At 38.3% G+C, this 20546-nt stretch overlaps 3 protein-coding genes across 3 annotated transcripts in view; 2 read left to right on the forward strand and 1 right to left on the reverse strand.

The window, feature by feature from the left end:
- Positions 1–489, reverse strand: part of LOC140932006 (uncharacterized) — a 1011-nt gene extending 522 nt beyond the window's left edge. Inside the window, exon 1 of the mRNA XM_073381674.1 lies at positions 1–489. This exon is cut by the window's left edge and continues 522 nt beyond it. Within this exon, the coding sequence (XP_073237775.1) occupies positions 1–489 (489 nt within the window).
- A 7831-nt stretch (positions 490–8320) lies between these two features.
- On the forward strand, positions 8321–9331 carry LOC140932007 (adenosine receptor A2b-like). Its single transcript, XM_073381675.1, has one exon. It carries the CDS (start codon positions 8321–8323, stop codon positions 9329–9331), a length of 1011 nt encoding a protein of 336 aa, XP_073237776.1.
- Positions 9332–14938: 5607 nt separating this feature from the next.
- LOC140932008 (uncharacterized) lies at positions 14939–15949 on the forward strand. Its single transcript, XM_073381676.1, has one exon. The coding sequence runs from the start codon at positions 14939–14941 to the stop codon at positions 15947–15949; it is 1011 nt and encodes a 336-aa protein (XP_073237777.1).
- Positions 15950–20546: the final 4597 nt, after the last annotated feature.

A 20546-nucleotide genomic window follows, 5' to 3' on the forward strand; every position in this document is an offset into this window, starting at 1 on the left:
GGGCAACAGCCAAGCCAAGGCAAAGGCAATGACCAGATAACTTTCTTTGACAAGAGAAATGTGCGCAAATGGATGCTTGATGGCTAAAAACCGCTCTCCACTTATCATCAACAGATGAAGAATCGACACGCCGAAAAGCATGTTTATCAGGAAGCGAAACGCTAGAAATGGGCATAAATCACTGTTGTAGTTGACTAAGATTAATATTAACCAAGCGATGAACGTGGGCTGAGCAAAACTTCCGGCTACAAAATCAGTTGTAGCGAGCAGAGCGATCGCGATGTTGGACTTGTGGGCCCTCAGCCGTCGTTTAGTTTTCACGGCGATCATCACCAACGCGTTCAAGACAGCAGTGAAAGGAAAGGTGAAAATATTGATGATAATGTTCAAAATAAGGCAAACTCGAACAAAGAGAGAAGGCTGTTCTAGTCTTTCCCCCAAGATAACATAGATCAGACATTCGTGTTGCACCAGTTTAGTAGAATTCATGACGGCTAGCTCTTCAGTTTGGGTTCTGGATTCCGTTCGTAACGTCTGAGAAATGTTCACTAAATTGACTAAAAGTTCTCTTTTTGAACTTTCTTGCTTTCTTTCTCCTTTTGCTTTAAGATGGCTGGGGTTCTCATGTAATTAATGTCAAAAGTTGCGTGTTAAGGGCTTTTAAGAATTCAAAGCATTTGCGTTTTCCGACGTTCGGTGTGCCGTCTTCATTGAGCTATTAGCCTTAAATCCAATTACCTTGATCTTTGATTGGGTTTCCATCTGATTTTCCGAAAAGTGAGAGCTATTTCAAACAATCAAACAAACGGATAAGTAAGCAAAAGAGCGGAAAAAAGAAAAGTAGCCCTAAAGAAGGCAATAATTGAAAAAATACAAATTAATGTGAAACGTTTATAACGCTTTTTCCCTCTGTTTTTTAGCGGCAGAATTGAGTAGCAAGGGTAATTTCCGACAAAAATAGTCGGCGTTTATGGCGGTTAGCTTTGTTTTAGTGTTTTACATTAGCTTCCTTATTTCAAAAAGTGCCGGAAATATAGCTAAATGTTGTGTGGCGTGCAAATGAAAAAAGGGTGAAAATCCCTTATATATTGACTAACTCGAAGGGTCAGCAACGTATGTGACAGCATGAATTTGTATGTTGTTGAATTTTGTTTGTTGAATTTTTTAAGGTACCTGCTGGCATGACTGAGGGAGTTTCGCGTTGCCTTAGTTTAATCGGCGTGACGCCGGTGTAGAGCTGCTGAACTCTCGTTGGAGAGCATGCATGAGGAATACCAAATGCGACGCATTAGGCTTCTCAGCGTTGGCAATTAGACAAATAATTAATGTAAATTGATACAGTATGAGACAGAGAAATGCATTTAACAGTTTGTAACGACTAAAAAATCTAAATCAACTATAACCCAATCAAAGTATCACATTATATACATCTATATATTTCGCTTTGCAGTGACTGCTATTAAGTGCGGAAATATTTACAAAGTCAATTACCTTTAATTAATTAACCTCCATTTACTTAATTAAATTTACCTTTGAAAGCACGTTTCGATTTAGTTACCGCGTCACTTTCATCTTGATGTTCTTTTTGCAAGTCAGTTTTGTGATATTTTAACTACTCAGTTTAAACATTATGATGAGCCAAGTGAAGATGAAGAATTTTGATTTCATATTACTGCCAATCTGCATGTACATCAGTGTCAAGGGTGACAAATTACTCCTTGACTTTAGCCCGAAATTTCGGTGTCAATTTATAATTTCACATTTGAAATTACAGAATTGCTATGGCAACGTTCCGTGTTTCTCAGTGCCGAGATGGCGTCAAGGTGAATGAAGATGTCAGGACGTTAAAAGACGTCATAGAAAAAAAAAAATCACGAAAAAACACAATATTTAACTGCAAGAAGATTATTTTGTAAAAAGATTCAGAAAATTTTAAACTTAAGCCAAAATTTATACTCTAAACTTCTCAGTACGTAGAGTTCTCGATAAGATAACCATGTAAAAAAAACCACTCTTTTGAGAGCGTTAATTGTCACCCATGATCAAGTTTCACTTGCAATTTAGCTAAATTCTAATAAATTCCCGAACGCAAGGGAAGAGAGCCAATCACGTTTGTTGGCCTAGATTACTGCGCTTTTCACAAACATGCGACTTTTGAAGTTAAAAGCCAACTGACGATTGCGTTTTTTGCTTCCGTCAATCATGTTAACGGACCTCTTAGGAAACAAAACTTTACTTTAACGGGTTCAAAAGGTCATGGTTTGTGATTTATGATTGGTGGATCTCGATCCGTTTTGTGTGTTTCTGTGTTTCAAGGTTCGTTGCTTGTTATCGTAATTATGATTGACGGCAGCGAAAAACGCAATTGTGAAGGCGGCTTATGAACTTTAGAGTTCGCATGTTTGTCAAAAGCGCAGTAATGATATTTCCCAAAAAATATGTTCTTTTCCTGGCATGTAATCGAACAATGGGTTGTAGCTGAACTGTAATATGGAATCTAAAAGAGTTGAGATCTCGAGTGGAAAAAAAAGCTAATGATCTTGCTAGTGCTCAAATTTAGCGCCAGAAACCTTGAAAAATATCCCATCTTAACGAGGGAAGCGGTTGGGAATTTTTCCGGCCGTAAAACGTTAAGGTCCCTAAATATCAGGCCACATTGTTATGAATGAAGTTCGAGTTGCTGGCATGTGGCTGTACGGCAAGCTATTTGTCTTGTAGCTGTGGAGGGCTAAAACTGCATGGAAAACTGGAATTTGAGACATATGGGGCGCAGTGATGGAACTGAAAAAAGAAAACTGCTAACGAGGGTGCACAGAGCTTAACTTTACTAGAACTGGCTGAATAATTAAGCAGGCTCCTCTTTAAACTAAGGGAAAAGGTCTGTGGGTATGCCTTGAATTCTACCGGGCCACGCTGCGAGAAGGTTAGGCAGCGTTCACCCTTGGTGCCCGAGTACGGTACTCGCTGGGCCCTAATGTGAACACACCCTTTTTTCAAGTGCCCACCCTAGAATGCGGGCACGGTGCCGGTGTCCGAATACAAGGTCTCGACCTTGTACTCGGGCAATAAAAAGGGGGCACCGGGTTCCTGTGTGCACACAATTTTTGTAAGTTCCGGTCAGTCATCAACTGCTATGTTCTCGCTGCTAAGTGCATGTTTCAAAATGGCGTCTGACAGGGCGAAATGGAGTAACTACGTATGTACACAGTCACATATCGGGTATTCATCGTGTGAACGCAGCACCATTTTGTGCTGATACCCAGGCACTGGTTCCCGAGCATCAAGTGTGGACAGCCTCTTAGGAAGTGCATTGATGCTGATTTAGGCTTTTGTGCGTGTTTTCCCAAGAATAGCGGCTTGTTTTTGTTCGTGAGACAAGAGAGAGTAGAAATAGCAGCCCCAGGGGTAGGCCTTAGAGTAAAAGAAGAAGACAGGGGACGGGGAGGGGAGAAAAAGTTATTTTCTTCTCTCTCCCCGCCCCCTCTCCCTATCCCTTTGATTCGCCCCAACTTGTCCGCTTTTTTTGCAGTTGAATATGGTGGTGTCGACACGGGGATTGTGCACTCCAGACAAAACACTCGCGTACCCAACGAAAATGCCTGCAATGCAGGGTAATCCTTCGAGAGACTTAACATGTTAGGACAAAAAAAAGGAGTTAAAAAACGTATTAGCAAGAAATAAATGCGTTAAAGGCATACACAATGTTAAGTTATCCTTTTTCTGCACTTAACAACAACAAAAATATACATCCGTTTCTAAGCCGTATAAGCCCCCCTCCAAATGAATTAAAATTAATTCGATTTATTATGAGGTTTTGAAGCTTAATTAAAACCAGTTAATGCAATCCCATGTCTTATAAGCGGCAGTTTACGGTATTGTACTAATTTGACAATTAATGAAGGAGACTGAGTATCTTATGAAGAATTATGGAGATCGAGGAAGGTGTTGGCCGAGGCGAATAACACCCTCCGAGATCTCCATAATTGTTCATATGATACGAAAGCCCAATTCAATAACTGTTTTATTATTCATTCAAAATAATTCTTAATTTAAAATCATAGCTAAAACATGCTTGCCTCCATCGATGTTAAGTTCATCTTCGATAGTGCACGTTTAGGGTTGTTAAGCTACGCAAATATTCTCCAAATAGCAGATGTCGCCCTTCGAGTTGTCTTCTTGCTGTTCTTGCCATGTTTTGAGCTATTATTTCGCCTAGTTCTTACTCTTGAAACGAGTGAAATGTCCGCCATTTTTGTGTTCACAACCAAAACAACTCAACCTCGTCCCCAGGTCTTCTCGGTTAAAGGTGCATTTACCTGCAAGGAAGCTGCACTTTTGACGTCATCGGTTGATTAATCGCAAAATCATTACCAGAAATTTTAGACAAAATGGCGGACGCCCAGACTCGACCCAGACCTTCCGCTCTCTAAGAATTGCCGCTGATCGTTATAGAGAAATGTATGGAGAAAATTGAAGAAGTGGAAATTTCAGATCTGAAGTAGCACACACGACATTTGCCGACCTCTAAATGTAAAGTGTAAGGTGCCTACCTTCTCTCCACAGTTTAGAACATTTCGTTGATGTGAATCCTTGGTGCCGACCTCTCTAATCATCGGTCGATGTTCAAGCTTTAAAACCTGATAAAAATCAGCCTTGATCCATTCCCCAAATGGCCGCAAAATTTGCGATAAAAGAGGTAAAAATACATCCATTTCTGCGATAAAAGCGGTACAAAACGCACCACTGCGCTTATTATTCCTTGTGAAAAGTAGGGTTTCTGTCTCTAGTTTGTTTTGCTCGCCATCTTTACAGGTAAGTACTTTATATATGATTATTATTATACAGAATATCGCTGGCTAAGTGTACTGTGGGCCCTGATTTTTGAAAATTATTTTTACTCTGCCAAGTCACGCATGAAACGAAGTTGTTTCTTCTCTCTAAAATCGTCATTCGAACAGGAACCCGGACTCTAGTTTCCCCTTTTTCATTCTCCCTTGTATTGACTACCTCAAAAAAGAAATTAAATTGATTCAGATCCTTTGACAGTGTGTCATTTCAATCCTTGTTTTTTCTACGTACTGCTTTCTTTATGCCGCCATCTTGATAATTTGAAACCGCGTGCCAAATACTTCACGGGCGCAAAATGTCGCCGATTTCTGGTTATGATTCTCCCAATTTTGGACATCAGTAGTTGGTTATGGCGAATTATGCGTGTGCTTTTAGCCAATCAGAATCGAGGAAATATTTTGAATGAATAATAATTATAAATCATTTGTGTTAGTTCCCTTCTTCAACTCTTAGTCCAGCGCTGGGAGGCCTGATGTTTCACATTTTGTAGAAAGGTGAGGAGGATACTCGTCGGACAATTGAAATTAAACCACTAAGGGAGACCAATATGGGTGTGGCTCAAGCTTAAACAGATCCCGAAGGGAGATCTCTGTTTTGTCACTGTCAGGGCATCTTTTTTGAATTTCTTTATGCACAGTACTAAGCGATACTTGAATGGGGCAAATATATATATAGTGACTTTCCATCCCAAACACCTTAAGTGAGACCAAAATCTGCAATTTACACCCCAAAGCGAGAGGACGAGCATCTCCGTCAGTTTTATATGGGAGTCCCCCCGGGTAATTATGAACGTCCCTGTTTGCTGGTAGCTCCATAGTGTGATCCACAAAGCCATTAATACGCTTGTAAACATATATACAACTATGATAAAATCAACCGTTGATCGGAGGTTGAGCCACTTTAAAGTTACTAGGGGATCAGTAGCTAACGAATAAAGACCTATAAAGTAGCCTGTTTAGGTTAATTTCAGCGAACTTGTTCTGCAAAACCTGCAGGTTATTCATAAGAGTCACCCCACACCAAATCAGCATAATCATGAACTGATAAAACAAGACTGCTATAGAAAAGTTGGCGAGCGGTAAAAAGTAACAAATCTTGATCCTACGTAAAAGACCGAGCCGTTGATTAACTTAAGAAATACATATTACAGGCCAACATAACCTTAAATATTTTAACCTATTTACGCTATTTAACTCACAATCGAAAATAGATAGAGACAATCAGGAAATATTAATTAAAGTTTTCTATTGCTTCCGATTAACAGGGAGTTGGTCTTTGAAAGGTTCAATGTAATTTTGCTCGCTTTTACGTTGTTCCAGCAGGTGAGGTTCTTTTGCGAAGCATTAAAGAACAGTATCGTCAGCATACAATGATACCTCGGAGTGTTCAATAGCAGCAGTTAGCTCGTTGATATACATCATGAACAATAACGGTCCCAAGATGTTTCCTTGTGGAACCCCGAAGGTAACGGGAAGAGCTTCGGATAATTCATTCTCGCAAGAGGTTTGCTATTTCCGATTACTCAGATACACGGAGAACCACTCCAAAGACCGGGGGAGACTCCAACTGATGACAGTTTGGGCATCAAGATCTCATGATCGACTGTATCGAACGCCTTTGTAAGATCCAGATATACGGCACCACAAATGTTCCCTCTTTCAATGTTCAATAAGACTTCATCGGCAAAGCCAGACACTGCAGTGGCTGTTGAACGTTTGGAACGAAAACCAAACTGCTTGTTTGAAAAGCAAATTATTTGAATCCTGAGGTTTTCGTAAAGCTGGAAGTAGATTATCCTGGGAGGGGATCGGAAAACTCAGCATTAACAGCAGGAACAGGATACTTGGCAGCAGGAAAAGGTAACTCACCAGCGGGAGGAGGGAGGACGGAATTGGCTCCGGCCTCACGGGAACCGCGGGAGAAGCAGAAAACAACTGACTTTGCAACTCGTTCAACTCGTTGTCACGCAGATCAACAGAAGACTCAAGGGCCAGACGAGAGGACGGAGGAAGCGAAGCACACGCACCACGCGTCATAAAAAAAATCAACATAGGCGTAGAAAACATTAGTAATATAAAATCCTCGGCTTGGTTAAGCGCTTGGCTTTTTGTTATTTTTAAACTTTAATCAAATCATTTATATCCACTTGCGTAACGTTTGCGAACAGTGATTGTGATTTGAATTTCTGGCAGTAAAGTCAATTAAGCTAAAAGCTAGCTTAGCGTTTTCAAGTAGTTTCAAGATAGGCTTTGTTCGTTGCATTTTACAACAGTTTATCGGCTAAGATATTACTTGACAAATTAATGATGGAACGAGTAGGCGATGTAGAGTGATTTGCTCATGACTCGAGTAACATTTTTCTTTTGATCAATTTTTTTTTTTATTTTCTTGTCTTAAAGGAGACCTTAGAGAGCAGGACAAGAAAGAAAAAAATCAGTTACAGAAGAAGGATATTCGAGTCTTCCCCAAAAACACTGTACATCACTAGGAGAATATACTTTTTTTAACGATAATTTTATTTGATTTTATTATTATTTCACCAAAATTATGAAATAACATACTAGCATCGGCAAAACAATTTAACTAAACACGTTCAATTTCTTTGTAACATAAAAAAAAAAATTAAATAGGATAAAAATGGATGAGGCTAGACGCGCAAATGCAAAAAAGAAAAAGTGAGAAAAACATGCAAAATGGGAAAGAAAAAAAAAACGAAAGAAGCGAAAAAGTTCACACAATCATTAAGAGGAAAAGGAAGTGAAAATTTCCTCACATTTGTCCTGCAGTAGGGCAAAAGGAAGGAATTCCTATATGTAGTTCTTGTGACGTATGAATGTAGTACGTTTCTTTCACTGGAAATATCGTAGTCAGGGAATTGTTGGCAAAATGCAACGTAGATTTGGAAATTTTTTTGAACACGCTGAATTAACATTTAGCTTAATTGACTAAATTGCCAGTCATTTTAAACACAATTACTTTTCGTAAACGTTGCTTATAAGTGAATATAGGTAATTTAAGTGAAACTCAAACTTAACAGCGCTTTTAAATTATTGATGTTTTCTAAGGCCATTTAAACAACTGTTTTGGTTTCTTTTCTCCTTTTCTTTTTCCTTTTTTCCCGAAAAAAAGCTAAAAAGTGAAAAAATATTTTCGTGGCTATTCCTTGCCGACGGAACTCGGATAGAAAACCATTCTAAACCACACATCAAGTTTTTGTAGTTAAGGTAGATTTTTTCTCAATGATGATGGCATACGGAACTTCACTCAAAGAAACTGTTTTCTTAAAAGCCCTTAACACATAGTTCAAACACTAAAAATTTATGCGTAAAAAACAAAATCATGGAAAACACCCAGACAACGATAAGTGCATGTGACACGACCATCTTAAAACAAAGAGTAGAAGGTTAACAGAGAGAATATTAATTTGGTGAACAGTTCTCAACCCACCAAATGATAAATCTGAGTAGCCGTCATGAACGCAAGTGAATTGATGCACCACGAATGTCGGATGTATGTTATCTTGGGAGGAAGACTAGAAAAACCTTCTCCTTTTGCTCAAGTTTGCCTTATTTTGAATATAATCATCAATATCTTCAGCTTTCCTTTCACTGCTGTCCTGAATGCGTTGGTGATGATCGCCGTGAAAACGAAACGACGGCTGAGGGCCCACAAGTCCAATATCGCGATCGCTCTGCTTGCTACCACTGATTTTGTTGCTGGAAGTTTTGCTCAGCCCGTGTTCATCGCTTGGCTGATATCAATCTTAGTCAACTATTACAGTAATTTATGCCCATTTATGGCGTTACGCTTTCTGATAAACATGCTCGTTGGCGTGTCGATTCTTCATCTGTTGCTGATAAGTGGAGAAAGGTATTTAGCCATCAAGCATCCATTTGCGCACATCTCTCTTGTCAAAGAAAGTAATCTGCTCATTGCCTCTGCCCTGGCTTGGCTGTTGCCCCTCATTCTTAACGTTTATTTTTCCTCTGTTGAAAATACGACAGTGTTTGTTATGATCGATAATACAATAACGTTTCTATCTATTGCCTGCATAGCTTACTGTCATTTTTCAGTTTACCTTGAAACTCGAAGACATCGGCGACAAATTGCAGATCAGCAAGTTACACAAGAAACAAGGAAACAATTATTAAAAGATAAAAGGGCCTTTAAAGCTACATCTCTAATTGTTGCGGCGATACTTCTGTGCTCTTTACCAATGATCGTTATTAAAATAGTGATAACTAGGTTTCCAAGTCTAATACCTTTAGAAGAGAGATATATGTTTTTCCTTTCAATCACTTCGATGAACTTGTTAAACTCTTTTATTAATCCAATTATTTACGCTGTCCGATTAAGGAAGTTTCGCGTCGCTTTTATCGACATTATAACTTGTGGAACTACAACTCTCGTTGAAGAGAAAGAAAATGAAATGCGAATCGCTAGGCCTCCGGAGAACGAAGAGCTGAGGCTTGAAGAAAGGTAGTAATTTAATCTATTGTCGGATAAACAAATAAAAGTGCGCTGAAACCCAAAGAAATCATCACTTTGTAAAGTGTTAATTTTACTACAAGACCAATTGTCCTAGCTAGAACAACGCAGTTGAATGTGTAACAACTTAAAAATTACTCGGTATTATTATCAGTAATTAATGATTTACAATGGAACGAGCATATTGATTACACATCGAAAAAAGCTTCGAAACGCCTGTATTCCCTGAGGATTCTTAAAAAAGTGGATATTAGTAGAGAGAGAATTCTCAAAGTTTACTTGACAACAATAATACCTATACTGGAATATGACGTGCAAGTCTGGAAAGATATTCCTGAATTTCTTTCAAATAAGCTGGAGTTAATTCAATTAATACTACCAACCTTGGCAACTTGAAAGAAAGACGAACTCAGCTCTGCTGTAAATATATTCAGAAGGTGACTCAAAATGACCACCCAATTAACTTTCTTAAGCCGAGAACAGCAACTGGTGGTCATAGTTACAACTTGCGGACCAGCGACAACAATAGAAATATTGTTTGCGCTGATAGGAGTCGTTGCCGGACCCAGCGTTCAGGTTCCTTTATTTCATTCGCTAGTAAATATGTGAATTTGTAAATAGTTATATATGTTATAATATATTTTTATTGTTTGTGTAGTAGTAGTGTTAATTATTTGCTGATTGTTACTTTATAGCCCTTTAATTCAGTTAATTCTGCAATGTGGCAAATAAACGGGTATATTTATTTTTTTATTACTATTATCATAAATCTATCGCCATCTACTTGACCAATTTACCATCCTGAAGAAATGCCGTGGAAAGCTGGATTGCTAAATTTACGAAATGCTCTTTATCAAAGAAAAGAAACCTAAAATGAACACCCTGGAAATCTGACTCTAGCACACTAAAACTATTAAGCTGATAATTAGCTCCTTTTACACTTCATATTGTATTTTTCTCTTTTAACCACATGCAACTAAACTTTCGCACGCAACTCCCTATATAATCCACAGAATCAAGAACTACACGAATTTAAAAATGATGACATGGAGTCATCGAAACGTCATTCATTGCTATCGCTTATTTTTATTCTCAACTGTTTTTATAAAACCTCCGTTATTAGAAAACGATTTTACGAGGAGAAATTAAGGATGCAAAAATGAGCAGTTTTTCATCTGATTTCTAAACACTCATTAAACATTAATTTCCTCTGTATTTTCTTTACGAATTATTAATGAGCTTGAGTAGTGCACTTAAATCAAGTGCTTACTTGAAACTAACTAAGCTTCTGGTGTAAAGCCAAGTATCGATCAACCTCGTTTCCAGGAGCGGCAGCCTAGCTGTTTATTCCCTCCGAGATGTAAATAATTCTTCATATGATACGAAAGCCGAATTCAATAACTGTTTTATTATTCATTCCAAATACCTCCTAGTTTAAAAACATAACTAAAACATGCTTACCTCCATCGATTTTAAGTTCATCTTCGATGGTGCACGTTTAGGGTTGGTTGCTCAGCTACGGAAATATTCTCCAAATAGCAGGTGTCGCCCTTCGAGTTGTCTTCTTGCTATTTTTGCCATGTTTTGAGCTATTATTTCGCCTAGTTCTTACTCTTGAAACGAGTGAAATGTCCGCCATTTTTGTTTTGACAACCAAAACAACTCAACCTCGTCCCCTAGTCTTCTCGGTTAACGTTGCATGAACCTGCAAGGAAGCTGCACTTTTGACGTCATCGGTTGATTAATCGCAAAATTCTTCCAAATTTGGTCATCAGTAGCTTGTTATGGTGAATTATGAGTCTGTCTTTAGGCAATCAGAATTGGGTCGGGAAATATTTTGAACGAATAATAATTATAAATCATTTGTGTTAGTTCCCTTCTTGAACTCTTAGCCCAGCGCTGGGAGGCCTGATGTCTCGCATTTCGTTTTCTTCAGCTTCAACGAGATTTGTGGTTCCACATGCAAGTTGTTGTTGATAAAAGCTACGCGGAACTCCCTTAATCGGACATTAGATTAATAAAAGAGTTAAACAAACTCATCGCCATGACTGGAAAGAAAAGCACATGTTTCTGTTCCAATGATAGTAGACTTGGAAACATAGTTGTCACTAGTCTAACAAGAGTCGTTGGTAAAGAGCACAGCAGTATCATGGCTATAGACAGAGATGTAACCTTAAAGGCCCTTTGATCCTATAAAAACTTTTTCCTTGTCTCTTGTGTGAACTTGGTGATCTGCACTTTGTTTTAAATTTAAAATGGAAGTAAGCTATGCAGGCAACTTGTAATAAAAAGACAGAATTATCGACAAGAACAAACGCAGTCATATTTTCAGTAATGAAAAAATATAAACGTTAACTACGAATGACAACAGCCAAGCTACGCTTAAAGTTTACAATGTCAGGTGCATTTCTGATGTTTTTGTCTAGATTATTTCAGAGAGTGATAACACACTCGCTGCTTACCCCAATTTTTGGTAGCATGGGTTAGTCTAAGCATGTCACTATATCTTGTGCTATAATTATATCCGGGCGGGGGATTCCGATATAAAAGTGAGGGGATGCTTGTCGGAAAATTGAAATTGAACCACTAAGGGAGACCATTGTGAGTGTTGGCTCAAGCTTAAACAGACTCCGAAGGGAGATTTCTGTTTGGTTACTGTCGGGGCATTTTTTGTGAATTTCGTTATGCACAGTACTATAAGCGATACCTGAATGGGCAAATATAGTGACTGTCCACTCCAAACACCCTAAGTGAGACCAAAATCTACAATTCAGGACACCCCAAAGTGGGACGACGAGCATCTCCGTCACTTTTATATGGGAGTCCCCCCGCGTAATTATGAACGTCCCTGTTTGCTGGCAGCTCCATAGTGTGATCCGTAAGGCCATTAAAACACTTGTAAACGTATAAACAACCATTATAAAATCGACCGTTGTTATGAGGTTGAGCCAGTTTAAAGTTACTAGGGGATCAGTAGCTAACGAATAAAGACCTATAAAGTAGCCTGTTTAGGTTAATTTTCGCGAACTTGTTCTGCAAAACCTGCAGGTCATTCATAAGAGTTACATTGTTTTTGTCACCCCACACCAAATCAGCATGATCATGAACTGCTAAAACAAGACTGCTATAGAAAAGTTGGCGAGCGGTAAAGGGTAACAAATGCTTGATCCTACGGGTAAACGACCGAGCCGTTGATTAACTTAAGAAATTACATACCCTTGATGATCTGACCTTGTGAAGTCTGGGGCCAGCATAACCTCTAAATAATTTAACCTATTTACTTTATCTATTCACAAAAAAAAATAGATAGGGGCAATGAGGAAATATTAACTAAGTTTTCTATTGCTTCTGATTTACGTGGATTTGGTCTTTGAAAGGTTCAATGCAATTTTGTTCGCTTATAGCCGCATTTTTAAGTTGTAGAGATCTGCATTCAACTTGCTCTCCAGCTGTTGAGGTTCTTTTGCGAAGCATTAAAGAAAAGTATCGTCAGCATACAATGATACCTCGGAGTATTCAATAGCAGCAGGTAGCTCGTCGATATACATAAGGAAGAATAACGGTCCCAAGATGTTTCCTTGTGGAACCCCGAAGGTAACGGGAAGAGCTTCGGATAATTCATTCTCGCAAGGGGTTTCGGCTGTTTCTGATTAGTCAACTACGGAGAAAAAAAACACTCTAATGACCGGCGGGAGACTCCAACTGATGACAATTTGGACATCAAGATCTCATGATCGATTGTCTCGAACGCCCTTGTAAGCTGATCCAGATATACAGCACCACAAATGTTCCCTCTTTCAATGTTTAGTAAAACTTCATTTAAAAGCAAATTATTTGAATGCTGAGGTTTTCATACAGCAGGAAGTGGATTACCCTGGGAGTAGATCGGAAAACTCAGCATTAACAGCTGGAAAAGGATTCTTGGCAGCAGTAAGAGGTAACTCACAAGCGGGAGGAGGGAGGATGGAATTGGCTCCGGCCTCACGGAAACCGCGGGAGAAGCAGAAAACGACTGGCTTTGTAACTCGTTCAACTCGTTGTCACGCAGATCAACAGAAGACTCAAGGGCCAGACGAGAGGACGGAGGAAGCGAAGCCCACGCAGCACGCTTCATAAAGAAATCAACATAGGCATAGAAAATATTATTAATTCAAAATTCTCGGCTTGGTTCAGCGCTTGGTTTTTTGTTATTTTTGAACTTAAATCAAATCATTTATATCCACTTGATATGCGTAACGTTTGCGAATAGTGATTGTGATTTGAATGACTGGCAGTAAAGTCAATTAAGCTAAAAGCTAGCTTAGTGTTTTCAAGTAGTTTCAAGAAAGGCTTTGTTCGTTGCATTTTACAACAGTTTATCGGCTAAGATATTACTTGCCAAATTAATGATGGAACTGGAGTAGGCGATGTAGAGTGATTTGCTCATGACTCGAGTAATATTTTTCTTTTGATCTAATTTTTTTTACTTTCTTGTCTTAAAGGAGACCTTAAAGAGCAGGACGAGAAAAAAATCAGTTATAGAAAAAGGATATTCGAGTCTTCCCCCAAAACAGTGTACATCACTTGGAGAATATATTTTTTTAACATTTATTTTATTTGATTTTATTATTATTTTACCAAAATTATGAAATAACATATACTGGCATCGGCAAAACAATTTAACTAAACACATTCAATTTCTTTGTAACATTGAAAATAATCTTTAAATAGGATAAAAATATAGATAAGACTAGACGTCCAAATGCAAAAAAAAAAAGTGACACCGAAAGAAAAATAAAAAAAACGAAAGAAGCGAAAAATTACACACAAGCATTAAGAGAAAAAGGAAGTGAAAATTTCCTCACATTTGTCCTGCAGTAGGGCAAACGGAAGGAATTCCTACATGTAACTTCTTGTGACGTATGAATGCACGTCACAGTATCACCTATTCGATAAATCGGTTCCCTTAAGTTTGAGTTTCTTTCACTGGAAATATCGTAGTCAGGAAATTGTTGACAAAATGCAACGTAGATTTTGAAATTTTTTGAAACACGCTGAATTAACATTTAGCTTAATTGACTAAATTGCCAGTCATTTTAAACATAATTACTTTTCGTAAACGTTGCTTAGAAGTGAATATAGGTAATTTAAGTGATTGAAACTCAAACTTAACAGCGCTTTTAAATTATTGATGTTTTATAAGGGGATTTAAACAGCTGTTTGGGTTTCTTTTCTCCTTTTCCTTTTCCCTTTTTTCCAAAAAAAAAGCTAAAAGGTGAAAAAAATATTTTCGCGGCTATTCCTTGCCGACGGAACTCGGATAGAAAACCATTCTAAACCACACATCAAGTTTTTGTAGTTAAGGTAGATTTTTTGTTAATGATGATGGCATACGGAAATTCACTAAAAGAAACTGTTTTCTAAAAAGCCCTTAACACATAGTTCAAACACTAAAAATTTATGCGTAAAAAACAAAATCATGGCAAACACTCAGACAACGATAAGTGCATGTGACACGACCATCTTAAAACAAAGAGTAAAAGGTCAACAGAGAGAATATTAGTTTGGTGAACAGTTCTCAACCCACCAACTGAATTCAGGTAAATCTGAGAAGCCGTCCGGCATGAACGCAAGTGAATTGATGCACCACGAATGTCGGATGTATGTTATCTTAGGAGGAAGACTAGAAAAAGCTTCTCCTTTTGCTCAAGTTTGCCTTATTTTGAATATAATCATCAACGTCTTCTCCTTTCCTTTCACTGCTGTCCTGAATGCGTTGGTGATAATCGCCGTAAAATGTAAACGACGACTGAGGGCCCACAAGTCCAATATCGCGATCGCTCTGCTTGCTACCACTGATTTTATGGCTGCAAGTTTTGCTCAGCCTGTGTTCATCGCTTGGCTGATATCAATCTTAGTCAACTATTACAGTGATTTATGCCCATTTATGGCGTTGCGCTTTCTGATAAACATGCTCGTCGGCGTGTCGATTCTTCATCTGTTGCTGATAAGTGGGGAAAGGTATTTAGCCATCAAGCATCCATTTGCGCACATCTCTCTTGTCAAAGAAAGTAATCTGCTCATTGCCTCTGCCCTGGCTTGGCTGTTGCCCCTCATTCTTAACGTTTGTTTTCCCCTTGTTGAAAATACTACTGCGTTTGTTATGATCGATAATACAATAATGTTACTATCTGTTGCCTGCATAGCTTACTGTCATTTTTCAGTTTACCTTGAAACTCGAAGACATCGGCGACAAATTGCAGATCAGCAAGTTACACAAGAAACGAGGAAACAATTATTAAAAGATAAAAGGGCCTTTAAAGTTACATCTCTGATTGTTGCGGCGATACTTCTGTGCTCTTTACCAATGATCGTTATTAAAATAATGATAACTAGGTTTCCAAGCCTAGTTCCTTTAGAACAGAAATATATGCTTTTCCTTTCAATAACTTCGATAAACTTGTTAAACTCTTTTATTAATCCAATTATTTACGCTGTCCGATTAAGGAAGTTTCGCGTCGCTTTTATCGACATTATAACTTGTGGAACTACAACTCTCGTTGAAGAGGAAGAAAATGAAATGCGAATCGCCAGGCCTCCGGAGAACGAAGAGCTGAGGCTTGAAGAAAGGTAGTAATTTAATTTATTAGCGGATAAACAAATAAAAGTGCGTTGAAACCCAAAGAAATCATCACTTTGTAAAGTGATAATTTTACTACAAGACCAATTGTCCTAGGTAACAACAGAGTTGAATGTGTAACAACTTTTAAATTACTCGGTATTATTATCAGTAATGATTTAAAGTAAAACGAGCATATTGATTACATATCGAAAAAAGTTTCGAGACGCCTGTATTCCCTGAGGATTCTTAAAAAAGTGGATGTTAGTAGAGAGGGAATTCTCAAAGTTTACTTGACAACAATAATATACTTATACTAGAATATGGCGTGCAAGTCTGGCAAGATATTCCTGAATTTCTTTCAAATAAGCTGGAGTCAATTCAAAAAAGGCCACTATATATTATCTATCCATGCCATAGTTACTTAGATGCCCTTAATACTACCAGCCTTGGCAGCTTGAAAGAAAGACGAACTCATCTCTGCTGTAAATATATTTAGAAGATGACTCAAAATGACCACACCATTAACTTCCTCAAGCCGAGAACAGCAACTAGAAAATAGTGGTCATAGTTACAACTTGCGGACCAGCGACAACAATAGAAATATTGTTTACGCTGATAGGAGTTGTTGCCGGACCCAGCGCTCAGGTTCCTTTATTTCATTCGCTACCATTGCCAGAAATTAGGGACAAGATGGCGGTTGCGCGTGCGCACCAAGGCCACAATGGCTGCGAATTCGTATAAGAAAATGTATGGAGAAAAGGAAACTTTTTCAAATATATCGATTATGAACTCAGGGGTGTTCGGTGCACGACTCGAAACATGTTAAGTGCTGTGTAACCTTCGCATCTGGGTTAAAAATAGCTAAGTAGAAGTAGGTTTACTTACTTCCCGAAGTGGCCACTTTTATCTCTCGTTGTACGCTCCATTTCTCCATACATTGTCTTAAAATCTTGCCGAAGTCATGCGGAATACTCGTCGATTAGAGGATAAACCCTTCACTGAGGTAAATTTGCACGACTCGATATCACTTCTGCGATGGAAGATGTTTATAAAACAGTTGTTAAAAGGACGATTTTTGCACTGGAAAATACTTCCAAAGGCGCATTATTTCCCGCAGTTTTCTATCTATAGTCCAGTAATGGACGCCATGGTTGCGAATGACTTATTTCGGTCGGACAAAGCTTCACAACTCCAAACCTCACCGAATCGCCATTTTGGTTGTTGCTACAACTCCAGAGATGCTTCACGGGATATAAACTAGGTTCCAGGCATTCAAAAATCCTCGATTAGCCTACCAGGCTTGGTTTTAAAACAAAATTGTCACGAAAATGTCACGAAAATGTCACGAAAGGTACAGCCGCGTACTGTTTTGTTGCTATCAGCCGCTCGGCCGAGTATAAACCTAACATTTTCTTGCAAGGTGTTTCATTCCAGCTTTTTTCTTCGTAAAACAGATCCACAGAGCTCAAATTATTTAAAAAATCGCAGGGGATACGCTTTCCCTGACTACGATCGTTTTTGTCCGCCATTTTGGAAATGAGATTCCGCTGACAATTAATCACGGGCGCGAAATGTCCACTATTTCTGGCAATGTAAATATGTAAATATGTAAATAGTTATTTAAGATATTTTTATTGTTTCTATAGTAGTAGTAGTGTTAATTATTTGCTGATTGTTAATTTATAGCCCTTTAATTCAGTTAATTATGCAATGCGGTAAATAAACGGATATATAAATTTTTTTATTACTATTATCATAAATCTATCGCCATCTACTTGACCAATTTACCATCCTGAAGAAATGCCGTGGAAAGCTGGATTGCTATATTTACGAAATGCTCTTTATCAAAGAAAAGAAACCTAAACTGAACACCCTGGCAATCTGACTCTAGCTCACTAAAACTATTAACCTGATAATTAGCTCCTTTTACACTTCATATTGTATTTTTCTCTTTTAATCACATGCAAATAAACTGTCGCACGCAACTCCCTATATTGAACCCACGGAATCACGAACTATACGAATTTAAAATTAAAAGGATGACATGGAGTCATCGAAACGTCATTCATTGCTATCGGTTATTTTTATTCTCAACTGTTTTTATAAAACCTCCGTTATTAGAAAATGATTTTACGAGGAGAAATTAAGGATGCAAAAATGAGCAGTTTTTCATCTGATTTCTAAACACTCATTTAATATTAATTTCCTCTGTATTTTCTTTATAAATTATTAATGAGTTTGAGCAGCGCACTTAAATCAATTGCTTACTTGAAACTAACTAAGCTTCCGATGTAAAGCCAAGTATCGACCAACCTCGTTTTCAGGAGCGCAGCCTAGCTGTTTATTCCCTCCGAGTTGTCATTTTTGTTTTCACAACCAAAAGAACTCAACCTCGCGATCGTCCCCAAGTCTTCTCGGTTGACGGTGCATTTAACTGTAAGGAAGCTGCACTTTTGACTTCATCGGTTGATTAATCTCAAAATTCTTGCAAATTTGGTCATCAGTAGCTTATGGTGAAATATGAGTGTGCCTTTAGCCAATCCGAATTGGGCCGGGAAATATTTTGAACGAATAATAATTATAAACCATTTGTGTTAGTTCCCTTCTTGAACTCTTGGCCCAGCGCTGAGAGGACTGATGCTTCGCATTTCGTTTTCTTCAGCTTCAACGAGATTTGTGGTTCCATATGCAAGTTCAATCGGACATTAGATTAATAAAAGAGTTAAACAAACTCATCGCCGTGACTGGAAAGAAAAGCACATGTTTCTGTTCCAATGATAGTAGATTAGGAACCATAGTTGTCACTAGTCTAACAAGAGTCGTTGGTAAAGAGCATAGTAGTATCATCGCTATAATCAGAGATGTAACCTTAAAGGCCCTTTGATCCTTTAAAAACTTTTTCCTTGTCTCTTGTGTAACTTGTTGATCTGGACTTTGTTTTAAATTTAAAGTAAACTTTAAAATGACAGTAAGCTATGCAGGCAACTTGTTATAAAATGACAGAATTGTCGACAAGAACAAACGCAGTCATATTTTCAGTAATGAAAACCTAAACGTTAACAACGAATGGCAACAGCCAAGCTACGCTTAAAGTTTACAATGTCAGTAGCATTTCTTATTTCTTGTCGAGATTATTCCAACATTTCAGAGAGTGATAACACACTCGTTGCTTACCCCAATTTTGATAGCATGGGTTAGTCTAAGCATGTCACTATTTAATTTCTTGTGCTATAATTATATTCGGCATGGAGGCGAATCCCATATAAAAGTGAGGGGATGCGTGTCGGAAAATTGAAATTAAACCACGAAGGGAGACTATTGTGGGTGTGGCTCAAGCTTAAAAAGACTCCAAAGGAAGATTTCTGTTTGGTTACTGTCAGGGCATTCATATCCTGCCCACCAGATTGCTAGAAAAAAGTATTCTTGATGACCAGAGATCACCCACACCCCCCCTCAGGAGTTAAATGGTCGGCCCCTTACTCAGATACATGGAGAACCACTCCAAAGACCGGGGGAGACTCCAACTGATGACAGTTTGGACATCAAGATCCCATGATCGACTGTATCGAACGCTTTTGTAAGATCCAGATATACAGCACCACAAATGTTCCCTCTTTCAGTGTTTAAGAGCCAGTTTCTGTAAATATCGAGAATCCGGCGACAGTTTCAAAATTTTCACTTTCTTCATATTTTGCCCAGATAAAGCCTTTATTGAGTTATTTTCGAAAATACAATTAAAAGATCCCAAAGCGCTCGAGTTTTTTCAAAATCGAGGAAAGTTTGAAAATCGCCATTTTGGCCTCCCGCCGCCTTTGAAAATTGACAAAAATGATGCATTTTCGTTTCGCTCGTGCTGCTAAACGTGATAACATCTAGCGATGTACTTTTGACATTTCATAGTACTTCACTTGCTCTTTCTAAAACACTAGATTACTTGTGAAAAGCTGTCAAAATAGTCTTGTTTCTGGGCGTTTTAGTTACCCCACTTGAAGCGATTGAGCGAATAGGCTAATTTTTGCTTACTTCGACCCCAAGAAAAGCCCACTGGTACATGGAATTTGAGGCCAAAACTAGTATGGTCGTAAAGCACATCCTTTATACTTTGTTGTGTGAAAATGTTTTCTGCGGCCCGCAAAAAGTGTCCCGTAGAGAAACGGAAACGTGAAGACCATTTTGCCACCTAAATCAATTTACAGGGGCAACATGTTTCCCTACATACCTACGCAAACAATTTAAAAATTGCTCTGGAAAACCTTCCACATGTTTCTTACCGCTTGAATATCGAATAATATACACATATGTAACTGTTACCTTTTGATTTTTATCTCATTGTACCGAATAAGTGCTAAAAACGCTTCCATTGCCGACTCGTGTATGTCAACACCGAGTCAATATTATCAAAGCAACCATTTCAGCTTCGGTTCGTTCCACAACAGGGATTCTATTTTTCAAAGTCTATATTTCTTTTAAGGTGGCTTAACGCAGTTTTGGCAGTTTGTAAGTGTACGTCATTTGCCAAATCATGGCAAGAGAAAGGTTGCAGCTCACAAGCTGAAACTTGGCAGGTGAAAAATATACTGATGAAAGATTTTGATTGACAGGTAAAATT

Source organism: Porites lutea, chromosome 3 (genome assembly GCF_958299795.1).
Source record: "Porites lutea chromosome 3, jaPorLute2.1, whole genome shotgun sequence".
Lineage (NCBI taxonomy): Eukaryota > Metazoa > Cnidaria > Anthozoa > Scleractinia > Poritidae > Porites > Porites lutea.